The sequence below is a fragment of the Hypanus sabinus genome, chromosome 4 (assembly GCF_030144855.1).
Source record: "Hypanus sabinus isolate sHypSab1 chromosome 4, sHypSab1.hap1, whole genome shotgun sequence".
Lineage (NCBI taxonomy): Eukaryota > Metazoa > Chordata > Chondrichthyes > Myliobatiformes > Dasyatidae > Hypanus > Hypanus sabinus.
This window is the reverse complement of record NC_082709.1, coordinates 52,277,141-52,304,694: the sequence shown is the minus strand read 5'-3', so window position 1 is coordinate 52,304,694 and position 27,554 is coordinate 52,277,141. Positions and strand designations below refer to the sequence as shown.

The 27,554-nt window shown below is 39.0% G+C and overlaps 1 protein-coding gene across 3 annotated transcripts in view; it reads left to right on the top strand.

The window, feature by feature from the left end:
- Positions 1–27,554, top strand: part of vps8 (VPS8 subunit of CORVET complex) — a 607,159-nt gene that overhangs the window by 560,633 nt on the left and 18,972 nt on the right. For all 3 annotated transcript variants that reach the window (XM_059967078.1, XM_059967079.1, XM_059967080.1), the window contains one exon: positions 3,349–3,426. In XM_059967078.1, coding sequence (XP_059823061.1) covers positions 3,349–3,426 — 78 coding nt within the window. The remainder of the gene's footprint in view (positions 1–3,348; positions 3,427–27,554) is intronic.

Below are 27,554 nucleotides of genomic sequence, written 5' to 3'. Positions count from 1 at the left end.
TTATGGTATCCTCTTTGATATCATTGGCTAGCTTACCTTCATATTTAATCTTTTCCCTTCTTATGGCTTCTTAATTGCCTTCTTTTTGATTTTAAAAAAAATCAAACCCTATATCTTCCCACTAATTTTTGCTCTATTATGTGCCCTCTCTTTTGCTTTTATGTTGTTGTTCACTTCCCTTATCAGCCACGGTTGTGTCATCCTGCCTTTAGAATATGGCTTCATCTTTGGGAGGTATCTATCCTGCATTTTTCGAATTTCTCACAGAAACTCCAGCCATTGCTGTTCTACTGTCATTGCTGCTAGTGTACCCTTCCAATCAATGTTAACCAGCTCCTCTCTCATGCATCTGTAATCCCTTTTTCTCCACTGTCATACAGATTTTAACTTCTTCCTCTCAAATTACAGGATGAGTTTTATCATATTATGATCACTGTCTCCTAAGGATTCCTTTACCTTAAGCTCCCTAATGAATCTGATTCATTACATAACACACAATGCAGAATAGCTCAACCACTAGCTGCTCTAAAAAACATTTGTAGACATTCTATATATTCTCTCTCTTGGGATCCAGCACCATCTTGATTTTCCATTCTACATACATATTGAAATCCCACATGGCTATTGGAACATTGTCCTTCTGACATGTGTTTTCTATCTCCTGCTGTAATTTGTTGCTCACATCCTGGCTAAGTCCTTTGGAAGACTGTGTGTAACTCCCATCAGGGTTTTTTTACCCTTACAGTTTCTCAACTCTACCCACAAAGTTTCTACATCTTCTGATCCTATGTCACTTCTTTCTAAGACTTTCATTTCATCATTTACCAACAGAGCCTCCTCCCTTTTCCTATCTATGTCATTGGTGCCAATAAAAACCATGACTTCTGGCTGCTAACTCTCCCCCTTTAGAATACCATGGACTCGATCTGAGCTATCCCTGACTCTGGCACCTGGGAGTCAAAATACCTTCTGGATGTCCACAGAAGTGTCCACAGAATCTCACATCTACTTCTATAACTGTGGAATCCCCTATCACTACTGCAGTCCTCTTCTACCCTCTTCCCTTCTGAGCCTCAGTGCCAGAGACATAGTCACTGCAGCTCCCTCCTGGTAGGCTATCCACCCCCACCCCCAATAGTATACTTATTATTGCAGGGTACTCTGCACTGGCTGTCCATTTTCCCCTCTCCTGACAGGCACTTGCCACCTGCAACTTAGGGGTGACTACCTCCCTGTAGCTCCTATCTATTGCCTCCTCATTTTTCCATAAGAGATGGGGGTCATTGAGCTACAGCTCCAGTTCTTTAACATGTTTTCTGAGGCTCCTTGTGCAGATGGGAGTATCTGGGAGGCTGGAGGTCTCCCAGACTTCCCACATCTCGCACAAAGAATACAACACAGCCCCATAGCAATTTTCACTACACAAGCAAAGAATGAAGAAGAAAAAACTTAACAGTTACCTATTTTGCCCAAACCTATTAAACCAAAACCTCCCCTCTCTAACAGAGGACAAAAACGTACAACAGCCACTCCACTTGTCCCTACCCTCTTTTTATTTGCCCTTGCTAATGAATTGCAATTCGATTGGGTTGCTGGAAAGAGCCAAAAGCCTGTGACCACTCCTTTTAAAATCTTTTGTCCGGACCTGTGTGTAGCCTCCTCTCTCAATACAACTTTCACTCAGATAATCTTCATTTCATTTTACACTTCAACCCATTTTCATTTTCCACTGTGAGGAACACAAGACAACTGATTTGCCACGACCTTTCACACTTCTGTTAAGACTGAGCAACTGCCACAAAATGCTGGAGGAACTCTGCATGACAGGCAGCGTCTATTGAAAAGAGTAAACAGTTGACGATGTGGCCAACAATTTTCATCAGAACTAAAAATAAAAGATGAGGAGTCAGAGCAAGAGCTGGGGGAGGGGAAGAAGAAATGCAAGCTGGTAGGTGATAGGTGAAACTGGGAGAGGGCAAGGGGTGAAATAAAGAGCTGGGAAGTTGATTGGTGAAAGAGGTAAAGGGCTGGAGAAGTGGGAATCTGATAGGAGAAGGTGGAAGACCATGGAAGAAAAGGGAGGTGATAGGCAGGTAAGGAAATAAAGTGAGAAAGGGAAATGGAAATAGGGTTATGGTAAAGGTGGGGGGGGTTCAATTTCCAGAAGTTGAGAGATCGAGTTCATGCAATCGGGCATCTGCAGATTTTCTTGTGTCTTCAAGACTGATTTCTCTTCTGTTTTATTTATAAGTTATAGTGATGATTGTTAACATTTTAAACGCAAGAATGTGTCTGGAACAGTGCTGCATTTTGGGCACAACCTAGCCACGTCTGTTTTACATTTGTATTGCAGCAGTAATAGTTTGCTTGCGTCCTGACTGTGATCTCACCTCAGTATCTGCTGTGAGGAGTAGAAGAATAATGGCTTTTCATGGTATGAATTAGTGGCACGAGATCAGATACAAGATACTTGCTGAAAGATAAAAATGAGAGTACTAAACTGACTAAATACAGCCACAACAACTTGACTATACAAAACACAAGATGCTGAATTTTGGTATAAAAATAGCCATTCAAACTGGATGTGGCCGATATGGTACTGATTATAAGTCTGATCACAAAGCTATTTAGTCAGTCCTGATCCACACAAAAGAATAAACAATCAGCGCCACTCAACCTTCGAGCATCAGACTATCTTTTAAACAATCAATGCACCAACTCTCTACCTGAAATTTGACATTTTAAAGGGAAGATTTAATAAATATTTTTAGAATTCTATCAATTCAGATCTTTATTTGTTTCACTGAAATTTATCAAGTATATTTCAGCACATTTTATCGACCATTTTATTTTATTATTTGGTCACGTCACTCTCTTAATCTTCTATTTGAGCAGGACACAGTCTGTCCAGCACTAAAAGAATAGCTATGCAGTCCTGAATAGGTTTTTCTCAAAATAATATTAATCTATTTATTTGATAGAATTGTAATCCTCCCCAGGCTTTTTTGTTTTGTTGCAATCTAATGGAACCATTCTGGTGTCATAAGTAGCAGCTGGACAGTTAAGTAGTGTCAGATCAAGATACCTTTAATATACTAGAATGTATGCTTGCTCGAAATAGTATTGGAAAAAGAAACAGAATTTTTAATTTATTATTGCATTGTTCTTTGTGGTAGCTTGATGTGGATAAATGTGCTCTTTTACTTCCCATATTACAGCAATATCCGAAGCATTTATCCTACTGCAGTGGGTTGTAGACATTTTAAAATGGGTATAAAAGAAATTATATAAATGTGGATATTTCTTGGCACATACTCCACATATTTTGTTTCTTTTTATTGTGTGCAGCCAACTGAGGCAACGTTAGAACCACAACAGCTCCAGGCCTTTGATCAGCTCCGGCGTCTCTACAGAGGACCATCAAGGGTATGTGCTTAACTTTTCTCTTGATGATTTCACTTAAAGCAAAACAGTTCCTAATAAAGCAGCAGTTCCACTTAGGGATGTAACGAGCAACAGTCAGAGGTTCTACTGTAACATGCACAACTTTAGAAGTAATGAGCTGATGTCATAAACAGCTTTGTCTTTATTTATTTATAGCCACACCCTACACTAAAAATTATTTTTCACATAAAACAGTTATAAAAAGTGCTTGTGGTTGGAGAATATGTACTATTTTTAAGGATTTTTTAAGTTATCCAGCATAAGGAATGAAGTTGGGTTGAGTTAAGAACCTGCAAAGATAAAAGGACCCTGATGGTAGTTTTACGCAGGCCTCCCGACAGTAGCTGGGATGTGAACCACAGATTACATCAGGAAGTAGAAAAGGCATGTCAAAACGGCAATGTTATGATAGTCATGGGAGATTTCAGCATGCAGGTCAACTGGAAAAATCAGGTTAGAAATGGATCTCAAGATAGTAAGTTTGTTAATTGCCTACAAGATAGCTTTTTAGAGCAGTTTGTTTTTGAGCCTCTTAGGAGATCAGCTATATTTGAGTGGGTGTTATGTAATGAACCGAAAGTGATTAGAGAGTTTAAGGTAAAAAAAAACCCTTAGGAAGCATTGATCACAATATGATTGAGTTCCCCTTTACAGTTGATAGGGATACACTAAAGTCTGACATAGCAGTATTTTAATGGAGTAAAGAAAATTACAGTGGTATGAGAGAGGAGTTGGCCAAAGTAATCTGGAAGGAGATGCTGAGAGAGATGACAGCAGAGCAGCAATGGCATGAGTTTCTGGGAAAAATGAGGAAGGTGCAGAATAGATGTATTCCAAAACTGAATAAATATTCAAAAGGCAAAAATAGTACAGCCATCGCTGACAAGGGAAGTCAAAGCTAAGAGCAAAAAATTAGTGTTAAGACAGAGGATTGGGAAGCTTTGAAAACCCTACAGAGAACAACTAAAAGAATCATTAGGAGGAAAAAGATGAAATATGAAAACAGGCTAGCAAACAAAATCAAAGTGAATAGTAAATGCTTTTTCAAGTATGTAAAAAAAAGGAGAGATGAGAGTGGATAGAGGACTGCTAGAAAATGAGGCTGGAGAAATAATAATGGGGACCAAGGAGATGCCATATGAACTGAGTATCTTGCATCAGTCTTCACTGTGGAAGACACTAGCAGTGTGCCAGATGTTGAAGGGTATGAGAGAAGAGGAGTGTAGTTACTATTACAAGGGAGAAGGTGCTCAAAAAGCTGAAAGACCTAAGGTACATAAGCCACCCAAATCAGATGATCTGCATCCTAAGGTTCTGAAAGAGGCAGCAGTAGAAATTGTGGTGGCATTAGTGATGATCTTTCAAAAATCGTTGGACTCTGGCTTGGTACCAGAGGACTGGAAAATTGCAAATGTCCGTTTAAGAAAGGAGAAAGGCAGCAGGAAGGAAATTGTAGATCAGTTAGCCTGACCTCAGTGTTTGGGAAGATGTTGGAGTCAATAGTAAAGGATGAGGCTATGGAGTATTCAGTGAATGCAAAACAAAATAGGACAAAGTCTGACAAAAACAACACACAAAATGCTGGTGGAACACAGCAGGCCAGGCAGCATCTATAGGGAGAAGCATTGTCAACGATTCGGGCCAAGACCCTTCGTCAGGTCTCGGCCTGAAACATCAACAATGCTTCTCCCTATAGATGCTGCCTGGCCTGCTGTGTTCCACCAGCATTTTGTGTGTGTTGTTTGAATTTCCAGCATCTGCAGATTTCCTCGTGTTAGGACAAAGTCTTCATGGTTTCCTTAAGGAAAAATCTTAACTGATGAACCTGTTTGAATTCTTTGAGGAGATTACACATAGGATAGATAAAGAGGATGCAGTGGAAGTTGTATATTTTGACTTTCAGAAGACCTTTGACAAGCTGCCACACATGAGGCTGCTTACCAAGTTAAGAGTGCATGATATTACAGGAAAGTTACTGGCATGGGTAGAGCATTAGCTGATTGGTAGGATGCAGCCAGTGGGAATAAAAGGATCCTTTTCTGGTTGGCTGCCAGTGAGTAGTGGTGTACCACAGGGGTCAGTGTTGGAACTGCTTTTTATGTTGTATATCAGTGAATTAGTTGATGGAATAAATAACTTTGTTGCCAAGTTTGCAAATGATACAAAGATTGGTGGAGGGGCAGGTAGTGTCGAGGAAACAGGTAGGCTGCAGATTAGGGGAATGGGCAAGAGAGTGGCAAGTGAAATACAATGTTGGAAATGGAATGGTCATGCACAGTGGTAGTGGAAATAAATGTGAAGACTATTTTCTAAACTGAGAGTAAATCCAAAAATCTGAGATGCAGAAGGACTTCGCAGTCCTTGTGCAGAACACCCTGAAGGTTAACTTCCAGGTAGAGTCGATGGTGAGGAAGGCAAATGCCATGTTAGCATTCATTTCAAGAGGTCCAGAATACAAGAGCAGGGATGTAATGCTGAGGCTTTACAAGGCACTGGCAAGGCCTCACCTTGAGAATTGTGAACAGTTTTGGGCCCCTCAACTTAGAAAAGATGTGCTGGCATTGGAGAAGGTTCAGAGGAGATTTACAAGGATGATTCTGGGAACAAAAGGGTTGTCATACGAGGAACGTTTGAGAGCTCTGAGTTTGTACTTGCTGGAGTTTAGAAGGATGGTGGGGATCGAATGTTGAAAGGCCTAGACAGAGTAGATGTGGAAGGATGTTTCCCATGGTGGGGAAATCTAGGACAAGGGTACAGCCTTAGGATAGAAGGGTCTCCATTTAAAGCAGAAATGTGGATAAATTTCCTTAGCCAAAGAGTGGTGAATTTGTGGAATTTATTACCACAGGCAGCTGTGGAGGCCATATCGTTGGGTATATTTAAGACAGAGCTTGATAGGTTCTTGATTGGTCATAGCATCAATGGTTATGGGGAGAAGGCTAGGGAGTGAAGCTGAGGAGGGGAAAAAATGATCAGCCATGATTGAATGGCGGAGCAGACTTGATGGACCAAATGGCCTAATTCTGCTCCTATGTCTTATGGTCTTATAATAAAGTAGCAATGTACATTCCAAGCATCAGAATTGCTCGTGAAGGTGCATCAAAAAAAAGTCTGGTCTGCTAGCATTGTACCTCATTCTCATTATATGCAATTCCCAAATCTATCTGTGTGATATCTCATTATTTATTTCCAGAAAGATGTTGCTCCAAGCTCTTTAATTATTCGCTTCATCAATCTTGGCTTTATCAGGGCCATGGTTCAATACCCATGTATTAATTGAATAATATCTTGATTATTTTGTGATTACTTTTATTGCTGAAACTGAGAGAAATATGCTTTAGTTGTACAAGTTAGAGGGAAGAGCAAGGGAGAATGAGACATCATGATAGCATTTAAACAAACCTTTCCATGTCCAGTGTAATTTCTATCTCACTGTTTTTTTTTTCATTATTAAGCCTGAATCCTTTTTACATCCTTCTTATTGAATGACCGAGTATCTTTTAAAAGCTGTAATTGCATCTGCCTTCTTCACCTCAATCCAGATCACCATGACTGTGTGGAAAAAAATTACCTTTCGGATCTCTACATTTCTCCCCTCTCGTCTTAAACCACCTCTACATTCACTTTCCCTCGAGGAAAGAAAATGGTTGTCTATCCTATCTATGTCACACATAATTTTATAAACCAAAATATCATCCCTCAGAGTCCCATGTTCCAGTGAGAATAAAATAGCCTATCCAATATCTTTACAACTATACCCTCCATTCAAAGCAACATCTTCATGAATCTGCACACACAAAATGCCCGAAACATCAACAGTGCTTCTCCTTATAGATGCTGCCTAGCCTGCTGTGTTCCACCAGCATTTTGTGTGTGTTGTTTGAATTTCCAGCATCTGCAGATTTCCTTATGTTTGATCTTCATGAATCTCTTCTGCATTCTCTCTTTTGCTACTCCATCCTTCCTGCAGCATGTTGAATAGAGCTCGACACAATACTTACTCAAGTTCAGTCAAGCCAATGTTTTATACAACCGCAACACTTTCCAACTCTTATAATCAATACCTTTACCTATGATGATAAACATATTGAATGTGCTTTTCAGTACACTGTCCACCTGTGTTGTCTCTTTCTAGGAGCTAGGCAACTTACTACTTTGTCTGACCGGAATTTTACCTCTCAAAGTGCATTACCTCAAATATGTCTGGATTAAATCCCATCTGCCAACCTTACCATCTGATCTGTGTCTTGCTGTACCTTCTGTCCTATCTGTGACTGCCACCAATTTTCACTGCACCTACAAATTTAATCATTAATATCGGACAAACAACAGACATAACCACCCAAATCTGCAGTCTATTGACTCTCAATCTGCTGAGCATTCCGCTTTATTCAGAAGTTGTAGCTGTATAAGATTTTAGTTGAACCAAATGTCTTTTTTCCCAGGGAAAGGGAATCATCAGCTAGAAGGTGTAGGTTTTAAGTGAGAGGGGAAATTTTTTAAAGGGACATCAGCGCCAACTTCTTCACAAAAGTTGTGGTGAATATGTGGTATGGGCTGTGGTGGAAGTGGTTGAAGCAGGTACAATAACAGCATTTAAAAGGCATTTGGACAGGTACATAAATAGGAAAGGTTTAGAGGGATGGGAGCCAAATGCTGGCACATGGGACGAGTCTAGTGGAGCATTGGTTCCCATGGACGAGTTGAGCCAATGGGCTTGTTTCTGTGCTGTATAACTCCATGACTCATCATTGCACTAACTAGGGAAAAAATGGACTTGGTACTTAAAAATAAACTTTTCTAATCCATTATGAAGTGAACCAGGAAGTGATGTTTGATAATAATCTTTTTCTATTATCTGCTGAATCCTTTCATACATCTCATGGTACATGTAGTTAATCAAGAAAACTCTATTTCGTTCAACTGGTAACAAGGATGGAGATAACTATTTCTTTTGAAAAACATTATATGTTTGCCCTATCTGCTGCTTCAGGGTCTGTTTTCAAAAATATTAATGCATCCATAGTTATAAAAATCATTTTGAAAGTGCATCTGGAGCTTGCTAAATTCTATAGATTACTTAACATTTTAATTTTAGTTTTCATTATTATGTCATTCATATAGTTGGAACAAACGAAGGTAGAAAAAGTGCTGCTTAGCGGAAGTTCTATATAGTGGTTTAATGTATTGATGGCATCTGAAATTGGGAGTATCATTCCCTTCTTGATATGGAAGTGTTTGCAAACTGCAACATTGACTACAACTCTCTACTTACACAACTTGGGAAGTCTTCAATTCACCTTGATTCAATAAAATAGGTAGAATATCTATGTTGCAAGCAGGACTGTGAGGAAGGATAAACAGATGCAGTCAGTGGGATGAGTTGAAAGGTAACATCAGGGCGAAATTGAAAAGGGGAATGATACAGTACTGAAGGTGTTATATTTGATTGCATGCAGTATATGGAATAACGTAGATGATGTTGCAGTGCACTTAGTGATCGGCAGGTATGACATTGTGCACATCACTGTGTTTTGGCTGAAAGAAGATCACAGTTGGGAGCTTAACATCCAAGGATACACATTGTATCAAAAAGACAAGTAGGTAAGCAGAGGGGTTGGGGTAGCTCTGTTGGTAAAAAAGTCAAATCACTTCCTTAGAGAGAGGTGACACAGGATCAGAAGATGTAAAATCCTTGTGGGTAAAGTTGGAAGCTAAGGGTAAGAAGATCCTGTTGAGCACCATCTGCAAATCTCCAAGCAGTAACCAGGATGCAGGTTATAAATTAGAACAGGAGATGGAAATGCCATGTAATAAGGGCAGTGTTGCAACAATAGTATGGGGGATTTCAGTACGTGGGTGGATTGGGAAAATTAGGCTGCTGCTGGTTCCTAATGGAGGGAATATGTAGGATGCCTGTGAGGTGGATGCCCACTAGGAGAAAGGCTATTCTGGATTGTGTGGTGTGTAATGAACCAGATTTGATTAGGGAGCTTAAAGTAAAAGAACCCTTAGGAGGCAGTGATCATAATATGATGGAATTCACGCTGCAGTTTGAGAGGAAGAAAATAAAGTCAGATGCATCAATGTGACAGTAGAGAAAAGGCAATTACAGACACATGAGAGAGGAGCTGGCAAAAGTTGTTTGGAAGGGGACACTAACAAGGATGACAGCAGAACAGCAATGGCTGGAATTTCTGGGGGCAATATGGAAGCATAGGATAGAAACCAAAAGATGAAGCATTATTCTAAAGAGAGATGAGGCAACCGTAGCTGACTAGGGAAGGCAAGGACAAAAGAGAGGGCATTTAATAGCAAAAATTAGTGGAAGTTAGTGGATTGGGAAGTTTTTAAAAAGCAACAGAAGGCAATTAAAATAGCCATTAGCAGAGAAAAAATGAAATCTGAATCAATAATAGTCAATAATATTAATGATGATAGCAAAATAAAAATAAAATAGCAAAGAAGAAAACTATTTTTTAGAATCTTTTTATTCAACAGCTATAAAAGCATACAAAACTTCAGCAGATTAATATGTATACAATTAATAAAGCTGAAGAAAAAACTGATCTTAAAATATAAAAATGAAAAAAAAATTATATATAGGAAAAAGAAGGAAAAAAGAACCCCATCTAACGAGGGAAAAAAACCCCACTAACCACAAAAAAAACACCCATTAGGAATCAACCCCCCCCCCCCCCCCCGGAGCAATACATTTGACCATCATCTAAATATATTTTAAAAAGTTATCAACCGCCATTTCATATTTATATAAAAAAAATAAAATTGGAAGGATACCATATAACTTAATTCAAATTAAATGATAATATTTGGCAAAAGAACCCCATCTTCTCTCAAAATAAAATCAAGGATCAAAATTCTACTTCTAATTTTTTCCAAACTAAAACATAACATCACTTGAGAAAACCATTCAATTAATGTGGGGGAAGAAGTATCTTTCCATTTTAATAAGATAGCCCTTCTTGCCAGTAGTGTAATATGAGATACCCTGAATATGCTGAGGAACTATTCCAAATAGAACAGTCAATCTATTAGGTTGCAAATTAATTTTCAAAGCTTTAGAGATTGTAGAAAATAAAGATTTCCAGAACGATTTTAATGCAGAACATGACCAGAACATATGCGACAAAGTAGCTACTTCAGTTATACATCTATCACAATAGTTATCTATACTAGGAAATATTTTAGATAGTCTCTCCTTTGTTAAGTAATAACATTATACAATTTTAAATTGAATTAAACAATGGTTGACACATACAAAAGAAGATTTTACATTTTTCAAAACTTGAAGCCAATCTTCATTATCAAAGGTCATATTAAGTTCTCTCTCCCAATCTTGTTTAATCTTTAGTGATAGGTTCTCTTTTTGTAACAAAAATAAGTTATAAATTCTACTAATGGAACCTTTCACTAAGGGATTCAATTTCAAAATGGTATCCAACAAATCAGATTCTTGTAAATATGGAAACATAGGTAAATATTGTTGTAAAAAATTTCTAACCTGAAAATATTGCAAAAAATGTGTATAAGCGAGAGAGTATTTGTTAATAAACTCCTCAAAAATCATCAATCAACCATCACAAAATAAATCTGTAAACAAATGAATTCCTTCATTTTTCCATAGAAGAAAAATGGGGTCAGTTGTTGAAGGTTTAAATGAGAAGTTTTGATATAAAAAACTAGATAACTTAAACAAAGAAGAAAGCTAGATACACTTTTTCTGTCATATAGAGTAAAAGAGAGGTGAGAGTGGATATCGGACTGCTGGTAAATGATATGGGGTCAAAGAAATTGTAGACGAACTTAGCAAGAATTTTGCATCAGTCTTCACTGTGGAAGAAACTAGCTGCATGCCAGAAATTTGAGAGTGCCAGGGGGCAGAAGTGAGTATAGTTGCTATTCTTAGGCAAAGGTCCTCAGGAGGCTGAAAGGTCTGAATGTAGATAGGTCACCTGGACCACCTAGACTGCACCCCAGGGTTCTGCCAGAGATAGCTGAAGAGATTGTGGAGACATGAATAGTGGTCTTACAAGAATCACTAGATTCTGGAATGGTTCTGGAGGACTGGAAAATTGCAAATGTCATTCCACTCTTTAAGAAGAGAGAGACAAAAAAAAAAGGAAATTTAGTCCATTTAAACTGACTTCAATGTTTAGGAAAATTTTGGAGTCCATTATTAAGGATGAGATTTCAGGTTATTTGAAGGCACCTGATAAAGTAAGCCTCCTTAAAAGGAAATCTTGCCTGACAACTCTTTTTGGAATTCTTTAAGGAAATAACAGGCAGGATAGATAAATGAGAGTCAGTGGATGATGTTTACTTGGATTTTCAGATTTCCTTTGATAAGGTACCACACACAAGGCTGCTTAACAAGATAAGAGTCTATGTTATTACAGGAAAGATACTGTACTAGCAGTGAAAGAAAATTGGCTGACTGGCAGGAGGCAAAGAATGGGAATAAAGGGGTATTTTTCTGGTTGTCAGCTGCTGACTAGTGCTGTTCCTAAGGGATTGGTATTGGGACTGCTTCTACTGAAGGATTTAGACAGATTGGGAGAATAGGCAAAGAAGTGGCAGATAGAATATAGTGTAGGGAAGCGTATGGTTATGCACCTTGGTAGAAGGAATAAAGGCATAGACTATATTCTAAATGCAGAGAAAAGTTAAAAATCAGAGGAGCAAAGGGACTTGGGAGTCCTCATGCAGGATCCCCTAAGGGTCAACTTGAAGGTTGAATCAGTGAGCAGTTTTGAGACCCTTATCCAAGAAAAGACATGCTTGCATTGAAGAGGGTCCAGAGAATTTTCTCGAGAATGATTCTGGGAATGGAAGGATTAAAGTATGAGGTTAAAGTATAAAGTTTGGTGGCTCTGGCACTGTACTCTGGGATTTAGAAGAAGGGCGGGGAGGGGGTCCTCATTGAAACCTTTTGTACATTGAAAAGAATTCATAGAGTGGATGTGGAGAGGATGTTTCCTATGTTGGATGAGTCTAGGATCAGAGGACATGGTCTCAGAATAGAGGGCCATCAATTTAGTACAGAAATGAGGAGGAATTTCTTTAGCCAGAGGGTGGTGAATCTGTGGAATTCATTACCATGGACAGCTGTGTGGCCATGTCATTGGGTTTATTTAAAGCGGAGATTGATAAGTTCTTAATTAATCACAGTGTCAAAGGTTACAGGGAGAAGGCAGGAGAAAGGGATTGAACTTTGAGAAGAATAATAAATCAGCCATGATGGAATGACAGAGCAGACCAATGGGCTAAATGACCTGATTCTGCTTCTATGTCTATGTTTTGTGTCATCCACCAAAAATATACAGTATATCCGACATTGTAGTTAACTTTTTTTTTCTATGCTCTAACTTGAATGAGTCACTCTAAAAAAACGGAATATAGTAGCTAGTATAGTATCAGTAGTGAGTCATTGCAGGAGCCTCAAGAGCATAGAAGGAGTTTGAGGATAGATAATGTAGTAATTGAAAGAAAATAATAAGCGTCCTGTGAAGTATCATAGAAATTGTTAATAATGGATGTAGAGAAAGATTCCTTTTGATAGGGTTTCTACTTCCTAAGACTAACACTTCGTGTTAAGTAACTTTAATTGCTCTATGAGTAAAATAGAAGACATCAGTTTTCATGTTTTTTTTCCTTTCAAGTAAGACAAAGAGATGTAGAAATTGGATTAAAATTAGGGTCCATAAATCTAATCCATATTTTGTGAGATCTGCAGCAAGAATAGCTACGGTGGCAGGGCCTTTACCCTCAAGGTTGTGATCAGATTGCTGTCCAACTGATCGACAGTGGATCTGAGAAGAAATCGGGGCTCCTAAAGGTGTTGACAGCATGGCAGAGTAGAAGCAAGCAATAAGGGAAGCTCTTAAACATGGTCTGCATCAGAGGAGACCTAATACATTTGCAAGGAAGCAAGCAGGGCACAGTCCCCTTCAGTAAAGACAAAAGCAGAGGCAGCCTTTTACTCCATTGTCAAGATGTGATTCTCCCTAAGTATGCCAAGCCAATCACTGATCTTTAATGTGAAAAAATTAATTTATTCTAGTGAGAACAGAATGAGCATTGTTCTTCATTAGATTTGGGTGCAAATATCTGATGGCTTTGTTGTTCTGAGGACATGCATCAACTTCTGCAAGCTCTGACAGAATCATGTTTAGCATTCAGACTCAGATTCTTTCTTAACAAAAATGTTCCTTTATGGAACAATATCCTTTAGAGGATTATTTTAAATGTGACTATGTATATCAGTCTATCTGTTGGCAGTACAGTGCCTACTTTGTCTAACACAAAGCCACCTGTTACCATCTCTACCCATTTATCCCCTCACCCACTAATACTGCTACTCCTTAACTTGTGCTTGCTTCAGTCAGAATGATGTTATTTTTAAGGGATTATCTCCCACCTCTGTGCACCCATTTCAGACATTGTAGATGAGTTTTTTGGCTGCCCTGCCCACCCACCTATCCACCACTTCCCACAGCAGATGTTCCACTAACAAACTGTATGGTTTTAAGTGCACAGGAAAGCTGCAAACAAATACTTATATCCAGGTGAAAAAATCAGAAATGCTGAAAATGCTTATGAAGGGTTCCTGACCAGAAATATTGACTCCATTTCTTTTCCCACAGATGCAGCCAGATTTGATTCCTTCACACATGCATTTAACTGACTATTTCTTTATTCAGATAAAAATATAGATTTGCAAAGTGAGATTGAAGAATGTTGCTGTCAGGTGCTTTCAGTGCATCCTTTTTAGCTTTGCTTAGGAACCCGAGCTCTTCATATTGCAAAAAGCAAATGTGTTGGAAATGCAGAGTGAATCTTTCTGTTTGCCTCCCACAGACATAACCTATTTATTTGAATATTTCCAGCATTGGCACATGGACAAAAGAAAACTGGAGGGTTATTTTCGAGGGAAGGGTTAGATTGATCTTGGAGCAAGTTAAGGTCAACACTACATTGTGGCCCAAAGTACCATATTGTACTATTCTATATTCTATTTTATATTTCTAGCATCTAATTTTTTTTTCATAAACTTGAGTTAGTCACTCTGGTAGTTAACATGGGAAATCAGTAAGGAGAGAAAGATAAACAAGAGAAAATCTGCAGATTCGGGAAATCCAAGCAACACACACAAAATGTTGGAGGAACTCAGCAGGACAGGCAGCATCTATGGAGAAAAATACAATCAATGTTTCGGGCTGAGAGTGTTAGGCGGGACTGGAGAAAAGAAGATGAGATTTAAACGAATGGACAAGGGAGTCACGTAGGGAGTGATCTCTGTGGAAAGCAGAAAATGGAGGGGAGTCAGCTTATCTATTGATGTCTATTATAAACCCACTGACTCTCACAGTTGACTGGACTATACCTATTCCCACCCTGTTACTTTGTAAAAATACCATCTCCTTCTCTCAGTTCCTCTGTCTCTGCTGCATCATTTTTCAGGATGAGGCTTTTCATTCTAGAACAATGGAGATGTCTTCCTTTTTCAAAGAAAGGGGATTCTTTTCCTCTACAATCAACACTGCCCTCAAATACATCTCTTCAGCTTCATGCATTGTGCTCTTACCCCATCCTCCCGCCACTCTACCAGGGATAGGGTTCCTCTTGTCCTTACCTACCACCGCACCAGCCTCCAAGTCCAACACATAATTCTCCAGAACTTCCACTGTCTCCAATGGGATCCACTACCAAATACGTCTTTCTCTCTCCACCCACCCCCACTTTCTGCTTTCCGCAGTGATTGCTTACTATGCGACTCCCTTGTCCATTCATCCCTCCCACTAATCACCCTCCTGGTACTTATCCTTGCAAGTGGAACAAGTGCTACACCTGCCCCACACTTCTTCTGTCACTATCATTCAGGGCCCCAAACAGTCCTTCCAGGTGAGGTGACATTCCACCTGTGTCTGACCTGTGGGTCATATACTGTGTCCAGTGTTCCCAGTGTGGCCTCCTGTATATCAGTGAGACCAATGTGGATTGGGAAATGATTTTGCCAAGCACCTACGCTCTGCCAGAAGAAGCAGAATCTCCCAGTGACCACCCATTTTTATTCCGCTTCCCATTCCTATTCTGATATGTCAATCCACGGCCTTCTCTACTTTCACGATGAGGCCATACTTAGGTTGGAGGAACAACACCTTATATTCCATCTGGGTAGCAGCCAAACTGATTGCATGAACATCAATTTCTCAAACTTCTGGTAATGGCACACTCCCCCCACCCCACCTGCTTCACTACTCTCCATCCCCTTTTCCCTCTCTCACCCTATCTCCTTGTCTGCTTGTCTGCCCATCCCCCTTTTCTATCTTCCATGGCCTTCTGTTCTCTCCTATCAGACTCCACCTACTCCAGCCTGTATCTCTTCCACTAATCAACTTCCCAGCTCTTTACTTAACCCTTCCCCACCCTCCCAGTTTCACATATCACCTTGTGTTTCCTCCTCTCCTCCCCCCACATTCTAACTCTGACTCCTCATCTTTTTCTCTGCCGAAGGGTCATGGCCCGAAACATCGACTGCACTTTTTTCCGTAGATGTTGCCCGGCCTGCTGAGTTTGTCCAGCATTTTGTTAAGGGAGAAAGATGGACTGCAAGAGGGAGGGGAAATAGCAGTTTTGGCAGCAGTTATTCTGTAATTCAAGCTATTAATTTGCTTTTATGTGTGCAGTGTACTCCAAAGCATTGAAGCATGCCACCAATTAACTGCTTATCAAACAGCCCCTCAAATGTTTCCACTGCTCCATCAGTCACTTTGCAACTCAGGTATTCAGCCAGATCACTTTGATAAATCGTCCTGACATTTTCAAACAGAGCTTTATTGCAATTACTGTAGCTGTACAGTGATGATTTCAAAACACATCACTTATATAGATTATAAGCATTACTAACAGCAGCACAGATCATGAATGCCGTGCAATTTCCAGCAGATAATTTCATAATATTTTAATGCACCACAATGTTATTACCAGAACCACATTTCTCAGCAGTATATTTGCCCTTGGTGAAGCACTTCTCTAAGCAGTGGTTGACTGCATACATGGAAGGTAAGTGAGTTAGTCTCGCTTAACTACAAACATCATCTTAGTAAAGAGATTTGATCCCGTTTGTCTACTGGAACTGCTAGATTAAGCCAGCATCTAATTTATCATATGGGGCACTGACTGAGAAACAAATCAATAGATTAAATTATCAAAAAATATATAAAAGAAATTAAAGATAAAACACATCCAGACTGTTAATGTAAAGATAAAATGAACTTTTGTGGAATGCAGACATTGCAAATCGTTCTGTCGTTTCTTGTGAATTACTGATAAAATTAATAATGAAAATAGGATTGAATTTGTTATCTAGTGCTATTATTGATAGATATCTTAAGATGCAATTTGTAATTACAAAGTATTTTACAAGAGGAAAAGCAATGTATTGGTTAAATATTATCTAGATTTTTTTGTGATTGCTTTTATTACTACAACTGGGAGAAAGATGCTTCAGTCGTACAGGTTAGAGAGAAGAGCAAGCTGGAATTGCCCATTATCAACATAAGGTATAAAGTTTGACCTATTGATTTCAGGTCAGCTGATTGCTCATTCTTTCACCATAACCTTTCACAGTAAATAACAAGTAAATCTTTCAGAAACATGAGCATTCAGCATTGCTGTGGAATCAAGTCCCAGACTTATGTGGAGCAGCTGGAAAGCCAGTACTTGGTGAAAAACAGATAGCAAAACACCTGTCACCACAGTCTCTCACCGGATTTCCTCTGAAGATCCCCAGAATTGAGTGAGTTGTTTAGATCTTTTGATCTGGAAAGCAACCCATCCACTCCTGGTTTTCAAAGGTACAATGCTCATGACAGGCAATCAGCTGTATCTCCCAATTTTGTAAGTTGACCCAATATTTGAAAGAAGTCCACAGGACAGTGTGAGGGGGCAATAATGACAGGTGTGAGTTGCATCTCGGTGCACAGATTTTGCCATATCCTAAATATGTGTGGGTTGATTGGGTAATTGGGTAGGTGAGTGGCAGAATCATCTCCAAGTAGAATGTACCCTATGTGGGGAGAATAAGTTTTCTCAGGCCTCAGGTGAATTGCCAGATGATTACAGTAGAGTAAATGTAGTACCATTATTCAAGAACAGCTGCAGAGATGATTCTGGGAACTGCATGCCTGAAACCCTATGTTGAGCACCTTTTGACTATGTTTTATAACAAGCAACAATTAACTCAGAGTGGATTAATTATACACGCATATTTTACTTGCAGCAAGGGAAAGACTAGCATGGCACAATAGCCTGTGATAGCTTCAAGAAAACACACAGCACAGCCACTACTTTAAACCCATTGTTTGTTACCCATACTTCAGTTCAAGGGAAAGGTGCATTCTGTTCTTCTGTTTAATCTGTGTGCTTGGCATTCTTCCAGTAACATAACTGCTGATCTGCAGTTTGTCAAGGACTCAGGTTCCATTGGCATAATGTTGCATGAACACTGTGTTACAGACAAAAATGCCATTTTGTTACTACAAGTAATGTACATTTCCACATTGTTGAAAGGGAAATATTTAGAAAAAAAATCAGATGGCTTTGTTAATGGGAGATTCGGTCTAACAAAAATTATTGAAGTTTTCAGAGGTAACAAAATGTGTTGATGAAGGCATTATGGTTGATATAATCAACAGTGACAAGACCCCTGCCAGAAAACTGGCCCTAAAGAGTGGACCATGGATCCAAGGCAAATCAGCATATATGGAGGTAGAGAGTGATAATGGAAAGTTGTTTTTTAATGTTTGGAAGCCTATGAACCATAGGGATCAGTGATGGGAATCTCACTGCAATATATGTCAACAATTAAAAATGAATGTAGGAGGCATGACTTGAGTAATATGCCCAAAATGCCCAAGGAACTCAACAAGTCAGGTAGTATTTATGGAGGCAAATAAACAGTCAATATTGAGTGCTGAGATCCTTCGGTCAGGACTGAAAAGGAAGGAAGTGGAAGGCTGAAAATGTTGGGAGGAGGGAAAGGATTTCAAGATGGAAGGTGATACATGAAGCCAGGTGAGGGGAAAGTGAGTGGGTGGGGGAAGAGCATGAAAATGAGGTGGCATTGTTGATAGAGAGCTGGATAGTCTGTGGGAAATAGGCAGAGCATCAGCAGTTAGAATTGAGTTATGCTCCAACTGTGATGATGCACTATGGGTAGGATGTACACAATGAACGTTAAACCGCTAGGGAGTATTCAGGATCAGAAGGAAGTTTGTGTACAAGTTCATAAATTCCTAAAGGTAGTAGCACAAGTGATAAGATGAAGATGATAAGATGAAGATGAAGTGATATGGGATGCTTGTCTTCATACGGTATGGTATAGAATATAATATTTTATGTCAATGTTCTCAAACCCCTTGATCAGCAGAAGTAAGCTCAAAACCTTTCGTTGCAGCAGTCACTGATTAACGCACAATCCTAAACCCCCAAAGGGCCAGTCTGAGATATTAGTTTTAAATTGTATTTGTGTATAGATTAATCAAGCCATTTTACATTGAATAGCCACTTTATTAGGCACACCTGTACACCTCGTTAATGCAAATATCTAATTAGCCAATTTTGTGGCAGCAACTCAGTACATAAAAATCATGAAGACTTGGTCAAGAGGTTCAGTTATTGTTCAGACCAAACATCAGAATGGAAAAGACGTGATCTGTGTGACCATAGAATGATTGTTGGTGTTAGATGGGGTGGTTTGAATATCTCAGGAACTGTTGATCTCCTGGGATTTTCACACAAAACAGCCTCCTGAATTTACGGAGAGTGGTATGAAAAACTAAAAAAAATCCAGTGAACATTAGTACTGTGGATGAAAAAGCCTGGAAAAAAGAGGGTTCAGAGGAAAATGGCCAGACTGGTTCAAGGTAACAGGAAGGTGACAATAACTGAAATAAGCATATATTTCAACCATGGTGTACAAAAAAGCATTGCTGAACACACGACACATCAAAATCTGAAGTGAATGGGCTACAGCAGCAGAAGACCATGCACATACACTTAGTGGCCATTTAATGAGGTACAGGAGGTCCTATAAAGAGGCCACCTAAATGCGTATTGTCAGACTGCCACAAATGATTTCAAGAGTGTGTTTTTGTAAATAATCTGCACATCAGTTTGACTGCTTATGGGTTGATCTAAATCACAATATTAAATTACTGCCTTGTAAAATACTTCTGGGTAGCAATCATTCTTTGCATAATGCTTCCAAAATGGTCAGCTATCATTTTTATTTTTAGCTTTAACAAGTTAAGATTATATGAAGCAATGCAATTATTTCTATAAACAGTTAATCAAAACCAGGTTCTAGGCAGAGGTGTTTAAGTAAGGTAAGAGACAAAATAGAACATGGAAATAGTTTGTATGCAGGTCAGCTGAACAGCATTGAAATAACCTAGACTGCAGGTGAGGCAAATCCATTCTGAAGGAAAAGCAATATATTGTGAGGTTGAAAATCTCCAAAGAGACTGGGACGTGCTATAAATATACAGCAAGTCAGACAGCAATTTGAAATGAGAACAGATTGACTTGTCCTTTTGAGGTTTCAATGGAAACGGAATCACAAAACAATTCTATGGAAGGGTAAATGGGTGACATTTATCCATGGACATGATCTGTGGAAAAAGAAGAGGAAGGCTGAGGCTGCGTTTTCTATTTTTGTTCATAGTTATACCTTTAAAGAGTATCTGTCTGTTCCTGAAGAGATTTCCAGTATGCTGTTACCAGTTCTTTATTTTCCCAGTCTCTTTTATGATTGCTATAAAGACATGTGCGGCAGCACACAAGGATTTCACTGATGTGTGCTATTTCTGGTGCAATTTAATTTGGAAGCTTTTAAACTTTTAAGAGGATTTTAAAATTTTGTACTGAATGATTGCAGTGTGATTGAGGCAGAAATTACTGAGTATTTTAAGAAAAAGATCACTAAATATTTGATACAGGAGAAGCTGTTTCTGTAGACTGATTTTAAGATTGATAATGCATTTCTTGAGTGAAAAGCACATTATAGCTATGAAATTAGATGGAATTTAGGTGTGTTTCCTGGCCCCATACAGGATTCTTAGAATCCAAGGAAACTAAACTAGTTAAGTTTGGTCCTTGTTTTCATATTGGTATTCTTCTAAAAGAAGGCACAACAACGACTGTATTTCATTAGGTGTTTGAGGAGACTTGGTACGTCACCAAAGGCTCTCACAAATTTCTACAGTTATACCGTAGGGAGTATTCTAACTGGCTGCATTACCATCTGGTACCAAGATGCCACTGCAGAGGATCGGAAAAAAAGCTGCAGGAAGTTGCAAGCTCTGCCAACTCCATCATGGACTCTGGCCTCCCCAGCATGCAAGACATCTTCAGGACCAATGCCTCAAAAAGTTATCATCCATCTTTAAGGACCCCCAACATTCAGGACGTGCCCTCTTTTCATTGCTACCATCAGGGAGGAGTTACAGGAGCTTGAAGCACACACTCAACATTTTAGGAACAGCTTCTTCCTCTTCACCATCTGGTTTCTGAATGGACAATGAACCATGTACATTATCTCACAATTTTTTGCTGCTCTCTTCTTGCACTACTTATTCAATTCAATTATCTATATTTCTTAATGTAATTTATATTTTAATTATATATTGCAATGTACTGCTGCTGCAAAACAACAAATTTCATATGCCAGTGATATTAAATCTAAATCTGATTCTGATTAAGATTCTATGCAAATGAACATCTACTACTCAATCAATGGCAACAATTCCCACTGGTGTATTGAAAAGACAGATTCATTTGGCAGAACACTGTCCTGGATTGATAGCAGATTGATGGCTTGAAACAAACAATAGTTGAAGTTGAGATTAGCTGCAGTAAAATTCAGGAATCTTGGGGTTTAGGGTAGTAGCTAGAGGGATGGGAAATTGCAGGTAATTATATTTCTGTTTTAAGTTAAAATGATTTTCATAAGTACAAGCAACAATGCTGTTAGTTTTCTTAGTGTAGCCCATGTAACAGCAGGACCTTTAACAGACTTTATGTTCATGATTTGTACCTGCAAATAAGAGTCCAATACCAATGCAATGTTTGTCAAGAAAAGATACCTCTTATTAGTCCTTACCCAATGTGTTGAATAGCGCAATTCTGACTGGAAGTTTGTTTGCACTTCATGTAGACCTTGGTCACACATCAACCCTGTAAACGGGATACCAGATATCCTAATTCGTAGGTTAATGCATCATATATTTATCTTATTAAATACATTGTTCAACCTTGTCAGGGTTATTCTTTGTATTAAGTGGCTATCCAGTCTGTGCTGATAATTGGTGCAGGTAGTTTTCCGACAAGAGGCTCTGTGGATCACAACCTTTTCTTTACAATATTGGTGAAAGGTGAAGTGCTCTTTATGGGATATTCAGATTGTGTTTATTTTGATGAACACTATGCGGGAAGATTATTTTTCTCTTTTGGGGGTTATCATTTCAAGATTCAAAATATATTATTATTAGTAAGATTAGAAATATCTGGGACTGTGATTTATTGATATAAAGAACTCTAATTAAACCAACTATATTTCATGCCTGCTTTAAAAAGTGATACCAAATAGTTTTGTTTTTGGAATTTGTCACCAAAGTATTTAGATAACCCTTTCCTCTACTGTGGATGAATCACTTCCAGTCTCAACCATCACTTCTCACCTCACTGTTTCAAACCAATCCTTGAACTCCCTCGGCCTCAGTTCGTAAAGTTCCTGAATTTTGTGCCATGGTAATCATATCCTACTTCCAGCTTTGTCTCTGGATGCATACCCATAATAGTAAGATTATTGTGGGCTACTAAGGGTTAGTTATGGTGCAAGATAACTAAGGCTTCTCTCCATCATCACTATGACCTTTACTGCTGAACCACCCTTATTTCCTTGGCTGTGTAAATCTAAAGAAGATACTCAAGTCCCACCAAACTCATGAGATTGAGACAGCTTGTCCCACTCCAAACCCCGGTTTGTGTGAATGCTGTGTAATTTGCTACCCCGTTACAAATTAGTGCCATGAAATAACAGACAGTACACTGCATATGATTAAATGAATTATATTTACAAATCTTAACATAAGGGTTAGTAAAGAATAGCAAAAAGAAAAGGGCCTATTCTAACTAAAGAGTCAAATGTGCATAAGTTGGAGCTCATCTTGAACTTCTCTGTCACTCACGCGCTGGGCCCTCAGTCAACATGAACACCCACAACGCCATCTGAATGTTGCTCCCAATCCATCTCTAACAAATGGGTCTCCCACTGCATCGTATCTATGACTGGTTCTCCTCAGCGTCTTGTCTCTTCGTCTCCTGACAAACAAAAGCCCAAGACGAACCTTATTGCCCCTCACCAAGAAAGCCTCCTGCTAATTGGATGGAACACATTCCACATCATCCTTTATCCTCCATAATAACCCAAACAGGCTGAAAGCAGAACAGAGCTACTAAATAAAGTACCTGCAGCACAACAGTAAAGATGTGAACCAGGGCATTACACTGCCTTCAGTCATCTAGTTTCCTTTAATAGCAATGCTGATCGAAGCATTTTCTGACCCCAGTACTGAGGTTTTCTGAGGCATAACCCAGCCTGAAGGTGCTGGATAGGTTTGAGAGGGGTGGGGGACAGGATGTCCTTCTATCCTTGCAATGAACATGCATCAAATTCACTGCAAAACTATGTAACACTTTATAAAACATTTAATAAAAATCCCATGACATTTCATTGAGGTTAAAAAGAAAAAGGATATTGAGACAGTGTAGAGAACTTAGTCAAAGTGCTGGTTTCCAATCATGTTTTTTAAAGAAAAAGAGCTGAGGGAGAGAGTTCTGGAACATGGACATCAGTGACTAATGCCACAGTCACTTTTGACTACATTTGACTACAAGGACCACTTCATCGAGCACCCTTGTTCCATCCACCACAACTGGCAAAATTTCCCAGAAGCCACCCATTTTAATTTGACTTACTATTCTCATTCCAATATGTCAGTACATGGCCTTCCCTACTGCCACAATAAGGCAACACTCAGCAACACCTTAAGTTCTATCTGGGTGGCTCAAACCTGATAGCGTGAACATAAATTTCTTTAGCTAATGGCAATTTATCACCTCCTACCTTTCTTTCTATTCCCCATTCTGCTTCCCCTTTCACCTCTTCTCTTATCCTCACCGCCCCGCCCCCCCCCCCCCCCACTCTGGATTCCTTCTTCGGCCTTTTATCTCTTTCACCTTGCACTTCCCAGCTTCTTACTTCGTCCCCTCTTCCCCACCCACTCACCAACCCTCCTCATCTGGTCTCACCTGCTAGCTGTACTCCTTCCTCTCCTCAACCTTCTCATTCTGGTTGCTTTCTTCTTCCTTTCTGGTACTAATGAAGGGACTCGGCCCAAAATGGCAACTGTCTATTCCCCTCTGTAGATGTTGCCTGACATGCTCAGTTTATCCAGCACCTTGTGAGTGTTACATAAGACTATGTAAAAGTAGATAAGAGAGACACAAGAGGATAAAATTATGAATGGCTTTCTTGCATTGATTCAGAGCAAGTTACAGTTCCTAAATTGTAATTTTGACCAATGTTTTTGATTCAGACACTTCCGAGGACTTGTACTTTAAAAAAAACTCTTCTGGCATGCCAGAGAGAGTGGGAGGGGAATTCAAGTGGTGACTTATTTGCAACTGAAAAGAGTTTATTTTGTTTCAGTGGAGAAGAGCTTAGGGTTAAATGCTGGAGATGTGTAAAATTGGTTAATTGTATTGAGGTTCAGTGAAAATCATATCATCCAGATAGATCAGTTCATCGCATCTGTGCAATGAGGTACTGCAAGCAAAAACAATAGAATGCAGAATCAATTGCTACAGTTACAGATGGGGGTGTATATGAAGAAAATAATCCTTTCTCTTTGGATATGGGATACTGGATAGCCTTATTCCATAATTCAGTATGTGCTAAGCACAAGCATACTTAGGATGGCTTGCTGGATTGTACTTTATCACAGTGTTTTTGAATGGTTATAACAGCCTAATATATACATACTCATTATTGAAAACCAAAATCTTATAGACCATCCTCAAATTATAAAATACATTCTGGTCCCTGCAGATCCTCTATTTTGAGCAGCAGAAAGAGTCACACCTTGATGGGACAGAGCCCTGATTTTCTGCTCAGTTTGCAGTTGGGGGAATTAAATGAGCCACTGGTCTACCCCATGGAATTTCAAAGCGAGTGTGTTTTGAAAAGTATGTGTAGGAGCGAAGACACTGACAAATTACATTTCCTAGAGACTCTTGTTAAGGTCACTGATCCCAAGGGTACATTCAAAATGATCACTCATGAATGACAAAGTCATCTTATTATTTGACAGCATAGAAATAAGTTATTTCATGTGATGTGAGACGATATCCTAAGGTAGTGATATGGCGCTATGCCCATTATATTTGTAATGGTAAAATATAATCTCACAGAAAATAATTAATTATTTGAATCTGTAACTCTGATGCAAACAATTACTGATCTATTCTAACTGTGCTGTAAAGCACTTTCCTGTTCACTCAGAAGCAACCCTGGATTGCTGTCGGTTCTGTGCAGTTACACATTCCTACTTGAACCTTTTGCACACTGTACTACTTGGTTTTCCATCTCTTTCTACTCTTGCTGGTTGCCCCATTACTGAATAAAAGGTAATGATGGAATGCCCAAACCACATAATAATTCAAGGGAATTGATGAAAGGGTAAATCAGCCTTACTTGCTTTCAAATGCTGTTATGATGACTATTGTAGTGTTCTCGTACAGGCTGTAGAAACTCTGAATTAACACCAAGTTAAACCAAGTCAATGAAGACAGGATCACAGTAAGATTAACCGTTTACTGTTCACTCTTCCACATTAACGTATGGTGAAAACTGTTGATAAAACAATACAAAATATATACAGTATTTGTTTCTTTCTTGGCATCACATTTACATCATTAATACTTGTAAAAGTAAAACTACAACAAACTATATTACATTAAAGTCTCATTAAAGTACAAAATACAGTCAGAATCTACTTACGCCATCAACAGCTTTAAATACACTAAACACAAACTATCCAGCAACGCTTTCAATAGCACAAGAAAATACACTTTATCAACCGTCATTACTTTTAACAGAACCAGCGTTAACATTTTTACTTCAACATATCGACTGTCATATAAACTTGCGGTGTTGCTTCTACGATGTTTCTTAGTGCATAGAAATGGAACTTTTCTCGCGTTGATCCTGCACACGCAAGCCCCTGCCTTCCCATTTCTGCCAAACCAGTATTTACCCACAAAATGTGGCGAAACCGAGTGTGACGGCATCACATGCCGTGATACATCACAGATAATGAATTTACCTTCAACAGCTGCAAAGTAGTTATCAACCTTAACTTTAACTAGAAAATAATTACAAACGAATTATTTAAAGTGAAAATGTAATAAAGCTAAACAAATGCGTTAAGGGCAACACAACTATCTATAATTCCAAAGTATTTTTTAATGTTTCAGAGGAGATCTCTAAATTTAGGCTCACCTCTAGGAGATGACAATATTGTGAAATGATAGGTGCTGTGTGTTACAAGGGCAGCCTGGTTAGTCACTTGAACCATTATGTTAGATCTCATGATTGTTGGAAGAAGATGGTTACTGTGCTCCTATCCCTGCAGGTTTTCTTTTATGGCTAGTGGTAGAAATTCTGCCTGCCAGTTAGAAAGTAGAGGGACAAGTTTCACTTCAGAGGTTTGACTATGTAAGATAACTAACACTTAAGTGTTGTTTCAAAGGATTGCTGTATTGTCTTGAGTTGCTGTATTTTGGATGCTGAGTTAAGCCAAGTCTTCATTGGACATCTCCTTTGAATTCAAGCTTCCCTGATGAGATTTGAAGAATTTTTCTGTTATCTTTATACATTGTTACATTACAATAAAATGACTAAACAACCTTTTACTTCTCTGTTGCACTGGGAAAATTGCACTACCTGAAGTGTCTTGTTTTGGCTGTGGTACTTAACTGAGGCCCTGTTAACCCTCTCAAGAGAGCATTGAAGATACATGATGCAGTTTGAAGAGTGAAAGAATTTTTCCAAGATTCTGGGATAAAGTCCATATTTCCCTCACTTGAATAATGAACTTGCTTGTAAAATATTTAATTGGTTGTGAAGTGCTTTGTGTCATCCTCAAGTTCTGACATATACTGTATAAAAAACAATGTCTTTATTTTGTTTGTCTATTCATATCTCCTCTTCTTAGGCAGGTCCTGCCATTGAGGATAGCTTTCTTCTGTTGGTGATGGGTGGGGAATATGGAAAAATGACAGATTTCTTCATTATTTACTCAATGCTTCTAACTCAAGGATGGGTTGAGTGAGCTAAAGCTTTTCTCTTTGGAGCGAAGGAGGATAAGAGCTGATTTGATAGAAGTCTACAAGATGACAAGAGCCACTAAATCAAGTGGATAGCCAGAGACTTTTTCCCAGGGTGGAAATAGCTAATACTGGAGATCATAATTTTACGATGATTAGAGGATAGAATGGGGGGATGTCAGAGAGAGTGGTGCATGGTGGAGGAGTGGAAGCAAAAGGGACATTGAAGAAACACTTGGATAGGCGCCTGGATGGCAAAAAAGAATAGATGGCTGTGTAGTGTTAGATTGATCTTAGAGTAGCATATACGATCAGCACAACATTGTGGATCAAAGAGCCTGTACCCTAGTGTTATGTTCTATATTGTAAAAGATCTCAAGAATGCTCTTTCTCTGTCTTGAGCAGACATAGGTGAGGATTTTAGAATTTCTCACAGAGTTTGAGAAAATCCTTGAATCATTTCCTCTGTCCATTGAGTAGTATCTTCCTGTGACAGAACTCAGAATACAGTGTCTGTCTAAAGAGGCTGATGTCAGGCATGCGACAATTTGGCCTACCCAACAGAGCTGACTAAGTGTAATTAACACCCCAGTGTTGTCTTGGGAGAAGACACTGACATTGATTTAGGGGTCCTTCTC